The sequence below is a fragment of the Lampetra planeri genome, chromosome 9, assembly GCF_965212315.1.
Source record: "Lampetra planeri chromosome 9, kcLamPlan1.2.h2, whole genome shotgun sequence".
Classification (NCBI taxonomy): Eukaryota; Metazoa; Chordata; class Hyperoartia; order Petromyzontiformes; family Petromyzontidae; genus Lampetra; species Lampetra planeri.
The window spans coordinates 11,505,951-11,521,119 of record NC_136115.1 but is presented as its reverse complement, the minus strand read 5'-3'; the positions used below and the strand labels follow the sequence as shown (position 1 = coordinate 11,521,119).

General features: G+C 46.3%; 1 protein-coding gene across 2 annotated transcripts; it reads left to right on the top strand.

Annotated features, from left to right (window-relative positions):
- The first annotated feature begins 5,455 nt into the window (after positions 1 to 5,455).
- On the top strand, positions 5,456 to 13,606 carry OSER1 (oxidative stress responsive serine rich 1). Of its 2 annotated transcripts, none has more exons than XM_078597628.1 (4): positions 5,456 to 5,710; positions 10,233 to 10,419; positions 10,659 to 10,748; positions 11,831 to 13,606. In XM_078597628.1, exons 2-4 carry the CDS (start codon positions 10,262 to 10,264, stop codon positions 12,525 to 12,527), a joined length of 945 nt encoding a protein of 314 aa, XP_078453754.1. In that variant the 5' UTR covers positions 5,456 to 5,710; positions 10,233 to 10,261; the 3' UTR covers positions 12,528 to 13,606. The 2 variants fall into 2 exon arrangements, with proteins under 2 accessions (XP_078453754.1, XP_078453755.1); XM_078597629.1 differs by having other exon boundaries at positions 5,604 to 5,612.
- The last annotated feature ends 1,563 nt before the right edge of the window (positions 13,607 to 15,169 follow it).

Genomic DNA, 15,169 nt, shown 5'->3' with positions numbered 1-15,169 from the left:
GATCTTGCTTGGTATGCAGGAGGTGGGTTTCGAGCCCGATCCTGATGTCTGTATATTTGGAGTATGCATGTTCTTTCTGTGGTCGCATGGATTTTTCTCTGGGTCCTCCAGTTTTTCCCTGAGCATTTAGACACATTGCTGCTATAAATGGCCACATGATAAGTTATCATTTCTGGCTTGGTAAATAAAAAATATAGTTTAGTTTATAGACACTCCATAGAAGTCCAGTTTACCATGAAAGTCCAGTTCATTATGGGAGTACAGTTTACCATGGGATTCCAGTTTACCATGGGCAGGGCTCGGCAACATGTGGCTCGTGAGCCGCATGTGGCTTTTTAATGATTGCTTCATGACGTTACTTATGAAGGATCGTCTCGTATTCACATGCAATTGCGGCTCTTGAAATAATGATTTTTATTAACCGTTTTCGAACAAAATGGCTCTTCTTGTTATTTTGGTTGCCGACCCCTGTCCTAGAGAAATCCTCCCAAGACAAATCCTCAAAAATGTCCAATGTAACCGACCACGAATAGTAGGAACTTTTACGTGGTTTGGGACTCGTAATGACGAGTGCCTTTTTAAATCTACAACTCACAAATCAACACTTGTCTAGCTTTTCATAATGGGCATCGCCACTCAATTATACACTGGTGACTATCATTATCCACATATTTTTAATTGCCACAAAGACCCTACATTGATTTATGTGACGAGGTGACCGATCCAAGACTTAAAAACCACTGCTGAGAAAAGTAGAAATACAGATGCTGTATTATATTCATTATTGCAAGATGATAGTTTAAATCAATTGTGATATATTACTAATATAATTTACAGCACGTTATCAATCAACTATTGGATTAACTAGTCCACTTTAAATTTGTTATGGCTTTTAGGATTCCTTTGGCCAAAATAAAACAACAAAAAACCCCATAGTTAATTGGTTTCCAATTGCACCTAGAAATGGTTATAAGATCATTGGTTTTAAGCTCTTAATAAAAATGTTCATCGTGCGTTTAGATGTATGGGTGTCATTAAATAATTCCATGTACATGGGAGCATGTGTATACACGTGTGTGTGTCTGCATCAGTTGGGTATATAAGTGTTGGGTTTTTGCCTTTTCAGCTGGTCATGGATATTTGAGTGCTACAGTTGATATGAAGGGTGACAGAGATATCAAATTATCACGAGACAAGATATATACGAATTGTTAATTAAAAATATGAACCATGTGGACGGTATTATTTTACAATTTCCCTCCGTGTAGCAGGTAATCGGTGTTTGTGTGTTACACAGTGCTAGATTGCTATTATTATCACACCTTCAAATGTGACCAAAAGCACATGTTAAAGCCATGCCCTCGACAAGCTGACAAACATATTGGCATGATTCCAGCCACAAAACACATTCCTGCGGAGGGAGCTGGTAGGAACGTTGGGTTGCTCGGTCAATGGCCAGGGTCAACGGCGGCGTGGTGTTTTCCGCAAATTTGCCCGACTGTGAGGGTGGGCACAAGCCGGCGTGAGTAGGTTAAACGTTGAGTTTTATAAGGGCACCACGGGGTGACCAGCCCCTCCCCACCCAGCCCCACCCCTCCCACCCCCCACCCAGCCCCACCCTCCCCACCCAGCCCCTCTCCACTCTCCCCACCCAGCCCCTCCCCACCCAGCCCCTCCCTCCCCACTCTCCCCTCTCCACCCAGCCCCACCCCTCCCATTTTAAGATGCACGACGGACGGACACAATAATCCCATGTGGGCTGGTGTAACCAGCAGGTTCCTACCAGTATAATCGTTTTAGCTGTACAAGGTCACTTCATGATACTGTTGTGTGTGATTGGATTTTGAGTCCCATCGCCCCACGCAGGTCTTGCACCTTTTGTTTGTGGTGTAAAATTATATGCTATATTTGGATTGCAATAGATGCAATAAAACACACTGACACAGACTAGAAAAACAGGACAATGCATGTGAAACCCATGAGACGCGGACCCTTTCCCCACCAAAAAATCATCACCCCACCAGGTTCCCAGCCTGTCTGTGTCACAAAACAATCATCAGCGCCGTTGTGGGAAATATAAGTAACAAAAGAAATGAACAGATAATACTACTCTTCCTCCCCGTACCTCTCATTCCACGAAACAACACGTGTCCACTACTGTACCTTTTTTACACATCCCATCAGCTACACAGCCTTCTGTGAGTGTATTTTTTTCCCAGCACCATTGTTCTAAGACAATCGATCTCTTGCGCCGGTCTCTGAAAAACGATCTGGATGTTGGAAGTTGTATTTTAAACTCGGTGACGACCCACCCAGCCTCTTGCGTGGGGGCGGGGCGAGGTTGAGCGGCATCACCAGATGCTGGACTCTGTGAGAAGGAGCTGCACAGACTGCTGGGGTGATAGGTCCACATCTTAACCACAACACCCAAGTGGAACCGTGGGTGGTCCAGATGTCGCGTGACTTCCATTTAATGCTGTAAAACTTTATTATTTTTTAAAAACAAATTAGTGTGAAAACAGAAATGAATTAGCAAAGGAAAACATTTAAAGGGTCAATTAATTGGGGGGGTCACGAGACATCTGGAACACCCTGTAGACCGATGCACCGGGCGTCACGGGGTAGATAAACCCACAGTGGCAGCAGTGGCAGCAGCGAGGCTGACCCGCAGCTGACCGTGGTGAACGTGCCTCGTGACGGGGGGCATTGATACTCTTAGGTTTTTTTGGTAAAGTCACGTAAGTAAAAAATAAATAATGAAAATAAATAACAAAAATAATAGAAATAAACTAATAAATCAAGACGTTTCTGAATTTTTTTTTTACCTACGTGACTTTACCGAAGAAACCTAAGAGTATGAATTATTGCGAGTCGCGAAAGCTTCAAATCTAGGGGGGCATTGATCACCAGGAGTTGCCACACAAACAGCAGCAGGAAGACAGAGACCGTGCTGGGGAAGAGCAAGCCGAGGGCCAGCATGGGACAGTTGTTTATCAGAAGGAATCCAATTGTTCACCTGAGATTCGGCGTTGTGTGTCAATAGGTACTGTATAGGGGGTGTGGATGTACTGTTGGAGAGTATTGGAGATGGGTTTACACGTTTCTTGAGGGTGAATAATTAATTAATCATCTCACCTCGACGGAATTGTGTGGGCATGATGGAGTGGTGTGCTGCGTGCCGCTCTGTGTCGCCATTCCGCACGCAAAAGTTGACACCTTGACACTCAGCTTGAGACTGGAAGCACAGAATGATACTCTTAGGTTTTTATTTATTTATTTTTACCTACGTGACTTTACCGAAAAACCTAACAGTATCAATCCTTGCAGTCACGAAAGCTTCAAATCTAGCACAGAATGAGCCACCGTGCCCTCTCTCTCTCTGTCAGCTTTCCACGTGTAATGACCACTTGCCACACTTCTCTTGAGATGGCACTTTATTGAAGACACGTTCACTTGACATCAGGCAGAGACCCCCACTGCAACAGCCCCGAGTCTCCGGCGCATCTCCCCCTTATATACCAACCAAGGCCACGGCCCCGGCCCCCTTTCCGAACCTTCTCGCTGACTCTGGACGCTCGCTCCACCGTCAGACTCCACCGTCCTCTTCCATCACCTGACCACGCTCCCCTTCTCGATCATTCCCGGAGCAACCAGTCCCTTCGCACTCACAGCTGATATCCCTGTCATTCAAGGCCGTAATTAGAATATATATTGGGGGGGACACATCCCCCCCAATAAATATTCAATTATGCTCAAAATGCCCCCCCCCCCCATTTATTGCTATAAAATAGATTTCTGTTTATATGATTGTGGTTGTACTTTATTAATCCCTAATCTCTGGCATTGCATGCAATTAAAGAAGAAAAAGTAAAAAATAAAAAAAACAGAGCAATGTAATATAATACACTATTAGACGTTATTGTAAAAAATAAATAAAAAGTCCATCCTATGTGTTTGTGAATTTTTTAAATATTTTAGGCAGGAAATGGCACGAAATTCGTTTTCTAATTTAGATTTTTTTTTTCTTTCTGGGGGGTGACCCCTAGACCCCCTGGAAGATTTGGTCCCCCCCAATGTTGACTCCATGGCTACGGCCTTGCTGTCATTACCTCCCATGCCCACGATTCCACTCACACCGCATGCAGGCCCTATTGTCATTACACACGCACGAGCCACCAAGACTTTGATTGATATGATCCGCCACAACACGAGAAGCCGATCTCCCAACACCACCCCGAGTCCCAACCCACTGTGAGCCATTCCACAGCTGTTGGAATAAGCGGCGACAGAATAGGATATTGTGGTGCTGAATTGCATTTTTTGGTATAAAAGGGGCGGATTTTTACGCGAGAGCAGTCGTCATTCTGCCAGAGTGGTGCAATAGTGGCCGCAATAGTCACACAGGGCCCACTTGGATATTTCAGTTGACACCCAAGTGGGTGTTCAGATGAAGGTAGTTAAAATTAGTTTTTTTCCCCCATTACCATAATCGCATGAACAATACGGTTACCTGTTTGCCGCGCATTTATGTCTGAAACTAAATGGGGGCAAGTTTTTTCAATCCCTGGCTGTGGATATAACTTGAAATAGTCATTAGCGTCTCGATGAAGGCGAGGGTCAGCATGGGGAAGTGTTCATCAGAAGGAATCCAACTTTTCGCCTGAGAATCGGGGTTGTGGGGGCATGAATGTATATACTGGTGGAAAGTAATTTGTCCACATCCCGTCAACCACACGACATTCTGGGAATGCAATACACAGCAGCATGCATGAGAAGATGTTTTCCCAATATATATTGGACAAACGAAGGCGTGAATCTAAACGGAGAGAGTTTAAACCATTTAATATTTGCTGATGACATGGTCACCATATCTTTCGATGGCAATGAACTGCAGGAAATGTCAGAACAGCAGGAAAAGGATGCTGAACAGTTGAGCCCCAAATATATGAAGCTGAAGAATATATCATAGACACGAGGCTAAGGATCGCCACATTTCCACTGTAGACCAAATCTAGACATATCTATCAGTCAGTCTAGGTCTATTAAAATTGTGCAGTGTACTCGTGCCACCAGGTCTCAGTACAAATCAAATCCTGCCACCCAAACAAAGATGCCATTTCCCGTATTGTCAACCGTGGCTGGGCTATGGCGGCGTGGTCATGGCAACCGTGCGTTGCAGGGCGGCCATCTTACCTGGGGGGGTCGGTGTATATGTAGGGCGGCCATCTTACCAGGGGGCAAAGGGGACCGTGTGTAAGTAGGGGCGGCCATCTTACCAGAGGAAGGGGTGTATGTAGGGCGGCCATCTTACCTAGGAGAGCTGTGTCAGTCAGGCGGCCATCTTACCAGGGGGCGAGAGTGGACCGTGTAGAAATAGGGGCGACCATCTTACCAAGGGGTCTAAGTGCGTACGTAGGGCGGCTTTTTTACCCCGAGGAGCAAGTTCCATGTGACCGCTCGGCGTGACGTCACGACGCAACGGGTCACGTGACGACGTGAGCCCGTCGGACAACCGTAACGTCACATGACGTAACGGAGAATGAGTCACGTGACCGCGCTGAGGCCCGAGCGACAAGGCCGAGAACAACAACGAGAATAGAGCGGAGGAGGAGGTGGTGGTGAGGAGGAGGAGGTGGTGGTGGGGAGAAAGACGAGGAGAGAGCAGAAGTCGTAAGAAGACGAAGCGGAGGGAAGAGCAGAGGAGGAGGAGGTGAGCCCGCATTCCTCACCCGAAGGACGCTTGGCTTGGTTAGGGGGTAATCGTGGGGTTTGCGGAGAGGAAAACCCCGGGCGCACGGGCGAGAGAGACGGGGTCAGTGAGATACATCCACACACAGAGAACAGACACAGTGACACAGCTCCCCTCTAGAGTAGACACAGTGACACAGCTCCCCTCTAGAGTAGACACAGTGACACAGCTCCCCTTTAGAGTAGCCACAGTGACACAGCTCCCTTCTAGAGTAGCCACAGTGACACAGCTCCTCTCTAGAGTAGACACAGTGACACAGCTCCCCTTTAGAGTAGCCACAGTGACACAGCTCCCTTCTAGAGTAGACACAGCGACACAGCTCCCCTTTAGAGTAGCCACAGTGACACAGCTCCTCTCTAGAGTAGACACAGTGACACAGCTCCCCTTTAGAGTAGCCACAGTGACACAGCTCCTCTCTAGAGTAGATACAGTGACACAGCTCCCCTCTAGAGTAGACACAGTGACACAGCTCCCCTTTAGAGTAGCCACAGTGACACAGCTCCCTTCTAGAGTAGCCACAGTGACAGAGCTCCTCTCTAGAGTAGACACAGTAACACAGCTCCCCTCTAGAGTAGACACGGTGACACAGCTCCCCTTTAGAGTAGCCACAGTGACACAGCTCCCTTCTAGAGTAGCCACAGTGACACAGCTCCTCTCTAGAGTAGACACAGTGACACAGCTCCCCTCTAGAGTAGCCACAGTGACACAGCTCCCTTCTAGAGTAGACACAGCTCCCCTCTAGAGTAGACACAGTGACACAGCTCCCCTCTAGAGTAGACACAGTGACACAGCTCCTCTCTAGAGGAGACACAATGTCACAGCTCCCCTCTAGAGTAGACACAGTGACACAGCTCCCCTTTAGAGTAGCCACAGTGACACAGCTCCTCTCTAGAGTAGACACAGTGACACAGCTCCCCTCTAGAGTAGACACAGTGACACAGCTCCCCTTTAGAGTAGCCAGAGTGACACAGCTCCCTTCTAGAGTAGCCACAGTGACACAGCTCCTCTCTAGAGTAGCCACAGTGACACAGCTCCCTTCTAGAGTAGACACAGCTCCCCTCTAGAGTAGACACAGCTCCCCTCTAGAGTAGACACAGTGACACAGCTCCCCTCTAGAGTAGACGCAGTGACACAGCTCCTCTCTAGAGTAGACACAATGTCACAGCTCCCCTCTAGAGTAGACACAGTGACACAGCTCCCCTCTAGAGTAGACACAGTGACACAGCTCCCCTCTAGAGTAGACACAGTGACACAGCTCCCTTCTAGAGTAGACACAGTGACACAGCTCCCTTCTAGAGTAGACACAGAGACACAGCTCCCTTCTAGAGTAGACACAGTGACACAGCTCCCTTCTAGAGTAGACACAGTGACACAGCGACACAGCTCCCCTCTAGAGTAGACACAGTGACACAGCTCCCCTCTAGAGTAGACACAGTGACACAGCTCCCCTCTAGAGTAGACACAGAGACACAGCTCCCCTCTAGAGTAGACACAGTGACACAGCTCCCTTCTAGAGTAGACACAGTGACACAGCTTCCTTCTAGAGTAGACACAGTGACACAGCTCCCTTCTAGAGTAGACACAGTGACACAGCTCCCCTCTAGAGTAGACACAGTGACACAGCTCCCCTCTAGAGTAGACACAGTGACAGCTCCATTCTAGAGTAGACACAGTGACACAGCTCTCTTCTAGAGTAGACACAGTGACACAGCTCCCCTCTAGAGTAGATACGGTGACACAGCTCCCCTCTAGAGTAGACACAGTGACACAGCTCCCCTCTAGAGTAGACAGTGACACAGCTCCCCTCTAGAGTAGACACAGTGACACAGCTCCCTTCTAGAGTAGACACAGTGACACAGCTCCCCTCTAGAGTAGACACAGTGACACAGCTCCCCTCTAGAGTAGACACAGAGACACAGCTCCCTTCTAGAGTAGACACAGTGACACAGCTCCCTTCTAGAGTAGACACAGTGACACAGCTCCCCTCTAGAGTAGACACAGTGACACAGCTCCCCTCTAGAGTAGACACAGAGACACAGCTCCCCTCTAGAGTAGACACAGTGACACAGCTCTAGAGTAGACACAGTGACACAGCTCCCCTCTAGAGTAGACACAGTGACACAGCTCTAGAGTAGACACAGTGACACAGCTCTCCTCTAGAGTAGACACAGTGACACAGCTCTAGAGTAGACACAGTGACACAGCTCCCCTCTAGAGTAGACACAGTGACACAGCTCCCCTTTAGAGTAGCCACAGTGACACAGCTCCTCTCTAGAGTAGACACAGTGACACAGCTCCTCTCTAGAGTAGACACAGTGACACAGCTCCCCTCTAGAGTAGACACAGTGACACAGCTCCCTCTTCTAGAGTAGACACAGTGACACAGCTCCCTTCTAGAGTAGACACAGAGACATAGCTCCCTTCTAGAGTAGACACAGTGACACAGCTCCCTTCTAGAGTAGACACAGTGACACAGCGACACAGCTCCCCTCTAGAGTAGACACAGTGACACAGCTCCCCTCTAGAGTAGACACAGTGACACAGCTCCCCTCTAGAGTAGACACAGAGACACAGCTCCCCTCTAGAGTAGACACAGTGACACAGCTCCCTTCTAGAGTAGACACAGTGACACAGCTTCCTTCTAGAGTAGACACAGTGACACAGCTCCCTTCTAGAGTAGACACAGTGACACAGCTCCCCTCTAGAGTAGACACAGTGACACAGCTCCCCTCTAGAGTAGACACAGTGACAGCTCCATTCTAGAGTAGACACAGTGACACAGCTCTCTTCTAGAGTAGACACAGTGACACAGCTCCCCTCTAGAGTAGACACGGTGACACAGCTCCCCTCTAGAGTAGACACAGTGACACAGCTCCCCTCTAGAGTAGACAGTGACACAGCTCCCCTCTAGATTAGACACAGTGACACAGCTCCCTTCTAGAGTAGACACAGTGACACAGCTCCCCTCTAGAGTAGACACAGTGACACAGCTCCCCTCTAGAGTAGACACAGAGACACAGCTCCCTTCTAGAGTAGACACAGTGACACAGCTCCCTTCTAGAGTAGACACAGTGACACAGCTCCCCTCTAGAGTAGACACAGTGACACAGCTCCCCTCTAGAGTAGACACAGAGACACAGCTCCCCTCTAGAGTAGACACAGTGACACAGCTCTAGAGTAGACACAGTGACACAGCTCCCCTCTAGAGTAGACACAGTGACACAGCTCTAGAGTAGACACAGTGACACAGCTCCCCTCTAGAGTAGACACAGTGACACAGCTCCCCTCTAGAGTAGACACAGTGACACAGCTCCCCTTTAGAGTAGCCACAGTGACACAGCTCCTCTCTAGAGTAGACACAGTGACACAGCTCCCCTCTAGAGTAGACACGGAGACACAGCTCCCCTCTAGAGTAGACACAGAGACACAGCTCCCCTTTAGAGTAGCCACAGTGACACAGCTCCCCTCTAGAGTAGACACGGAGACACAGCTCCCCTCTAGAGTAGACACAGAGACACAGCTCCCCTCTAGAGTAGACACAGTGACACAGCTCTAGAGTAGACACAGTGACACAGCTCCCCTCTAGAGTAGACACAGTGACACAGCTCCCCTCTAGAGTAGACACGGAGACACAGCTTCCTTCTAGAGTAGACACAGTGACACAGCTCCCTTCTAGAATATTCAGCACCCTTCCAGAGTAAACAGTGCCTCAACACCCTTGTCTAGTAGACAATTACAGATCACCCTTCTAGCGTAGACACTAACATCACCATTCTAGATTAGACAGTGACACATCACCTCCCAAAGTAGAGGCATTGACACAAGGGAATTTCCCACTTTGCCTACCTATTCTTGGAACATTCTTTGGTGTGAGTTGTGTATGAATACGATTGTATTTATCTTTTTAAAATTTACCCAGGAATATTGTGGGACTTTCTTTTTTCAAGACAGTCCTGCCAAGTTTCCGTAGTAGGGGACAATGATTGATGTGTACATTGCATTAAAATTGAGGAGGTGGCACGTGTATTAACAACGTGTGATAGATCCGCACTGAACAACTCGGGCAGCCGCTGGAATCCAACCGTGGATCACTGCAAGAACGTTGCTACCATTAAGCCTTTTCACCGCCCAATCGTGAATTCATGCTTGTGTATTCGTATGAATGTGTATACAGATTCGTGTCCAAGTGTGTTTGTGTTGGCATGCACAAGTGTGTACTGTTTATGTATTAACGTGTATGAGTGTGAGCGGATTTTGGTGCACATTCGTTTTTTGTTTGTGAACCTATATAATCGATAACATATTGTATGGTTATGTATTGGTGTTATATAGTTGTAGTACACATACATGTATTGGCTTTTCATACTCCACACATCGCATTTAAGAAGTTGCTGTTTTTGTACATTTATCATGTGGCTTTTCTCTGTTAACACAAATATTAACAACTCGTTTTTGCATGTTTTTCATCCACTTTCACCCACAGGATACTCTGCTCGGGGTGTTACCAGCCTCATGAGAGACTCGGAGAAGGACACAGTGCTGGACGAATGCTCGTGTGTCGTTTGCCACGGGGAACGTGACCCCGGTTTAACGATGGTGGGAGCGGAGGAGCGGGTGGGTGAGGACGGGCTGCAGGCTGCGTTCAAGCGGTTGCGCGTCGATGCTGAACAGTAAGCCCAGCGACCTCCCGTGCTTTGCCTTACGGAATGTGTCATGCGGTTCACGGATGCATTATGTGCTGCGTGACATTCCTGTGTTGCGTATTACCAACTGATACCTATGTTGAACTTATTTCGCACCATACGTAGCCAACCATGCTAATCGGTTGATGAGTATTGAAACCGTTGATGAGAATTGAAGCAGTTGATGAGGATTATCCTTTTTTCTGTGTTTTTAAACTATATCGCAGGGAAAAAAAAACTAACGGAAGTGGACAAGACTGCAGCATTCAAAGTATAGCTCCGCCACTTTCACCGACTGCTCTTGAAAACAGGCAGAGGTAAGGAAGTCGGAGAACTTGAGTGATGATGTGTGAAGGAGGTAATGAACGAGCCTCTGCGCTGCACTTCAGCCCGATTGATGTGGCCCCATTCATTGAAGCCGTCAATATCCATTACATTTTTCCATGAGCAATAAGCAACCTTCAAGCAATGCTATGCCTTAGGATGGGTCGGCAACCAAAAGAACAAATAGAGTATTTTTTTTCGAATTCAGTAAAAAAACGTAATATTTTAAGAGCCGCAATGCATGTGACTAATGTCACGAAGTAGGCCTTAAGGAGCCGCATGCGGTTCCGGAGCTGCAGGTTGCCAACCCCCGCCTATGAAAATATATAGTTATAGTAGTAGGTTTTTACCCTTTTAAACTGGTACAAAACTGACCCCTTTATTCAAGGCATCATGGTTTGCAATAACCACAACACAAGTAGTCAAAAAAGCAAACAAAAAGAAGCAACTCTGATAATGATAATACTATGCACGGCTTCTTTTTGTTTGCTTTTTTGACTACTTGTGTTGTGGTTATTGCAAACATGATGCCTTGAATAAAGGTGTCAGTTTTGTACCAGTTTAAAAGGGTAAAAACCTACTACTATATTTTGCCACTGGTAAAAGAGATCTCATAGAATATATAGTTAATTATACTTTGTGGTACATGACCTGAGTTATGGACATTAATAATGTATACGTTAATTTAATAATATGGATGGACTTGAAGATTGAGAAGATATTATTGGGAAAGCTCCCAGCTGAACCAAAGTTTAAAACCCTGTGGGAGAATCCAGTCGTGGTTTTAGTGACCACATGAATGTGTTCACCTCATCTTCCTGATGGATATATGTGGCAGGTACGGTGAGCACTCAATCCATTTGTGCTTTAGGATTAAACTAGGTCATATAATGTGCAATGCAGTGTGTCTCAGAGCAGGGCAACCATGCAGCCTACATGCTCACTGTTTTATGTGGCAGTTGCACGTGCACGCACAAACTGCATGGGCAGCCGTGGAGAGTAAAATATATTGTGCAAGGAGAAGTGATGAATGAATTGCGATGCTAACAATGAGTAACACCAATGTGTTTGCCAGGAGACCGTGTAGATCCAACAGAGCTCGCCCTCGACGTCGAAGATCCAAGTCGCCCATCCTTCACCCACCGAAGTTCACCTACTTTAGTGCTGCAGCACCAAAAGCAAAAACATTTTATGTGAGAAATGGCCGGCTGGAACCTTATCCGCATGTCGGGGAGCATCGTGATGTCGGTCTTGCAAATGAAAATGCTAAGCTCGAGACTGCGACCGCAGACTACGTTGCAGTGAAACCTGACGTGACAGTCCCAAATGTTGTGGCAGATGAATCCTGTTTGACTGCTAGTAAGTTCATTGATGCCAATTCAAAATACGTGAGCACCATTGATGGAAAAGTGTTTGAAGCGCCGGCGCTACAAAGCCTTCCAGATTTCCACCGGCTTTCTGTAGACTCAACTTTGGGCGCTTTAACGAGTGCAGAAGGCGATGGGTCAGAGGTGTATTCCTTTACTGGGCTGCGAGAGGCAATTTCCTCAACAGAAAGCAAGCCTGAAGACAGCAGTGCTTCCTCCCCAAAGAAGCGCTCGCGCTCCAGCCACAGTTGTTCCACTTCACCAGTGCCCTTGCCTCCAAGCTCATGCTCAGAACAAGCCCGAGTAGTGGACGACACGACGATCGAGGACCTCTCGGGATACCTGGAGTTGTACCTTTACCTTCCGAAGAAGATGTCCAGCATGGCTGAGATGATGTACACGTAAAGCTGTCCTGGTGCTCCCTCTGCGTCTTCCATTGTCCAGTAAGCAGCTGATTATTGAGCCAGTTGCAGATAAAATGACAATTGAAAATGCTGTGGTAAAAAAAAATACTTAAATGTCAATTGTATGCCTAGCAGCATACTTTACCTTGAGAGTAATATGAGGCTAGAATTAAATAACCAATAAAACAAATCTGTCCATTATTATCGCATTTAACAAACTGATGGGATTTACTGTGAGAAGTATTTGCTTGTCATGCAGATTACCGATTGGGTCTTTAATGTCAGAGGGCATTGTTCAGTATTAATAAAGGTAACGAATGGATTTCTGATGCACACTGCTCATAAGAAAACTATTTGCTTGAAAGATTAAGAGATGTCTCATAACGGGCAACCTCCAACATGCTGAAGTACACACGTGGATCTGTTGCCATGTACCTGTTTGTACTTCCTGTAATTAAAACTTGGACCTGGTGTGAAGACTTTACTGCTAAATTAAAAGTGCCATTTTGTAATGTTTTATTTCTTGACCTGTAGCATAGACCTCCGGCTGTGAAACTTCATGCCTTTGACTTCGTGGTGCTTTCATGATAGGGCTCATTGCATGCCAGTTAGGTTAGTGGTGAGCGCATTTATGATTAAGCTGTCAAATGGCTTTAAAGAAATTAGGCTTAATGCAAAATACAAATGTTACAAGCCCACCTTATACCCAATTTATGTTTACATTTTTATTTAGATTTATATTAATGTTTGCAAATTGGCTTGTTCGCAATGGATGGGTTTATATTCTGCTCAAAATGTGGATTTAAATGGAACAGCTGTGGTGAATAATATCTTTGAAACAACTTTCTCGGTATTGTTTACAGTCGGCGGACATGTCAAGCATGATAATTATGGTATTTATTCAGCAGCCTGCAACCCATGTTTCATTATATCCTCAAGAGAGATTTTGCATTCATAGGTGTTGAGTGTTGGAAAGATTTAGCTGATATGTACATTATCTGTACATTGGTATACACATCACGTGAGCCCACAGATTTGATTGTAACTTATTGCTACTGAATAAAATGATACTTTTGCATATACTGTGTCCGTTTGAAACTTGAAAAACACCTGAAAAAGAGTAATGTTTTTGTGTTGATGTGACATCACAATGGGTTTTAAGTCCTAATTTGAATGTAAGTTGCTACAGGAGCAGTGATATGGCCCATAAGGAGTGCGTTCGCTGCTTTTTGCAGAGGCACGCGATTTGATTCCGGTAGGCCGCCCGAGTTATTATTGTGTGGCATCGTAAATACACCCCTTTTGTTTCAGAGGAGTTTAAAGATTCCCTGATGTAATTAGAAATGAGTATGCCTTTGTGTGCCAGCATTGTCCAAATCTGTCAAATTCTAAATACTTCCCCAATATTACTTAATTGGTATAACACATGGCACACCGTCGCCCCATACTGGCAGACTAATGCTTGCTTCCAGACCAGGTCCAACGTCACCTTCCGCTGGGAGAACCCTTTCAACCGTATTGAGATGTTAAAGCACTTTAAGATGCTTTTGTGTGTAGGAGGGTGTATTATAAAAAAATATATCAATGTCAAAATTAGCAGGCCGCACATCCTTTGTACGCAACCATCCCTCCGTCCAGCCAGCCAGCGAGCACATTTTTTGTTCTAATATAGTATGTTTAAAAAGATGAGACGTCAAATTCAGAAGCTACCTTTAAACAAAAAACTGGCAATGGTAACCCAAGGTTTAGCCACATGGAATTACATACTTGTCAACCCATACGGTTTACCCGTATTCTTGTACAAGGAAATTGAGTACATGTTTTGTCTTTCTCCCATGTGATGGGACTTTGTAGGATGAACGTTGAGATTTATGAGGGCACGGGGTGACCAATCAGGTCTGAATTGGTCTGTAATAAGGTAGGTACCGATAATGGGTTGACAGGTATGGGAATGCCGAGCTTGGATGTAAGAAAACACTCTTTAGGTCACACTACTGCAATGACTCCCATACAACTACCAGCCATGCACGGTAATCGGTGGACGATACGTTCCTATATCCATGGCTTATAAGCTACTACGGCTTCAGAGCAGTGACGTGCGGTGAGGTCAATGGCTGGGGAGGCACTGGCTCGTGTCAGCCAGATTCACACACGGAGGGGCCGTGGCCTCACGAAGGAGGGCGTGTCCTCGCTGAGGGGGCGTGGCCTCACTGAGGGGGGCGTGTTAGACACATCCCCCAGTGAGGCAGATGTGATAGCTGCCTCCCCTGGTGCTTTTTCATTGCAATTTCATAACGAGACCAGCGAGCCTAAATATCTGCATACACATACGTGAAATAAGTTACCTGGAGTATGGAAGGCGAGGACATGAAATGAAGGGATCTATAAACATTACATTGGTGACATACTGAGATAGTAACAGGCACGCACTTATTGCCCGCGCTCCATCCAGTTACTGAGGAGTTGCGCAATCAGAGGGGAGGCTGAGCTCGTCGCTGCCTCACCTCTCGTCTCTTCCTGTATTTGCAGCGGAGCTCCGCAAATTTGGCGATTTTGACTATAAAAATGATTGGAATCGTACAGAAATAGCATTTAGAACACAGATCAGTGGAAAAATCTTCATATTTATTTTATTATTCTTTT

Coding starts and splice junctions, on each gene's coding strand:
- OSER1 (XM_078597628.1), top strand. CDS start 10,262: ATGAGAGACTCGGAGAAGGACACAGTGCTGGACGAATGCTCGTGTGTC. Junction 10,420..10,658: donor TTGCGCGTCGATGCTGAACA/GTAAGCCCAGCG, acceptor ACTATATCGCAG/GGAAAAAAAAACTAACGGAA. Junction 10,749..11,830: donor GCTCTTGAAAACAGGCAGAG/GTAAGGAAGTCG, acceptor TGTGTTTGCCAG/GAGACCGTGTAGATCCAACA.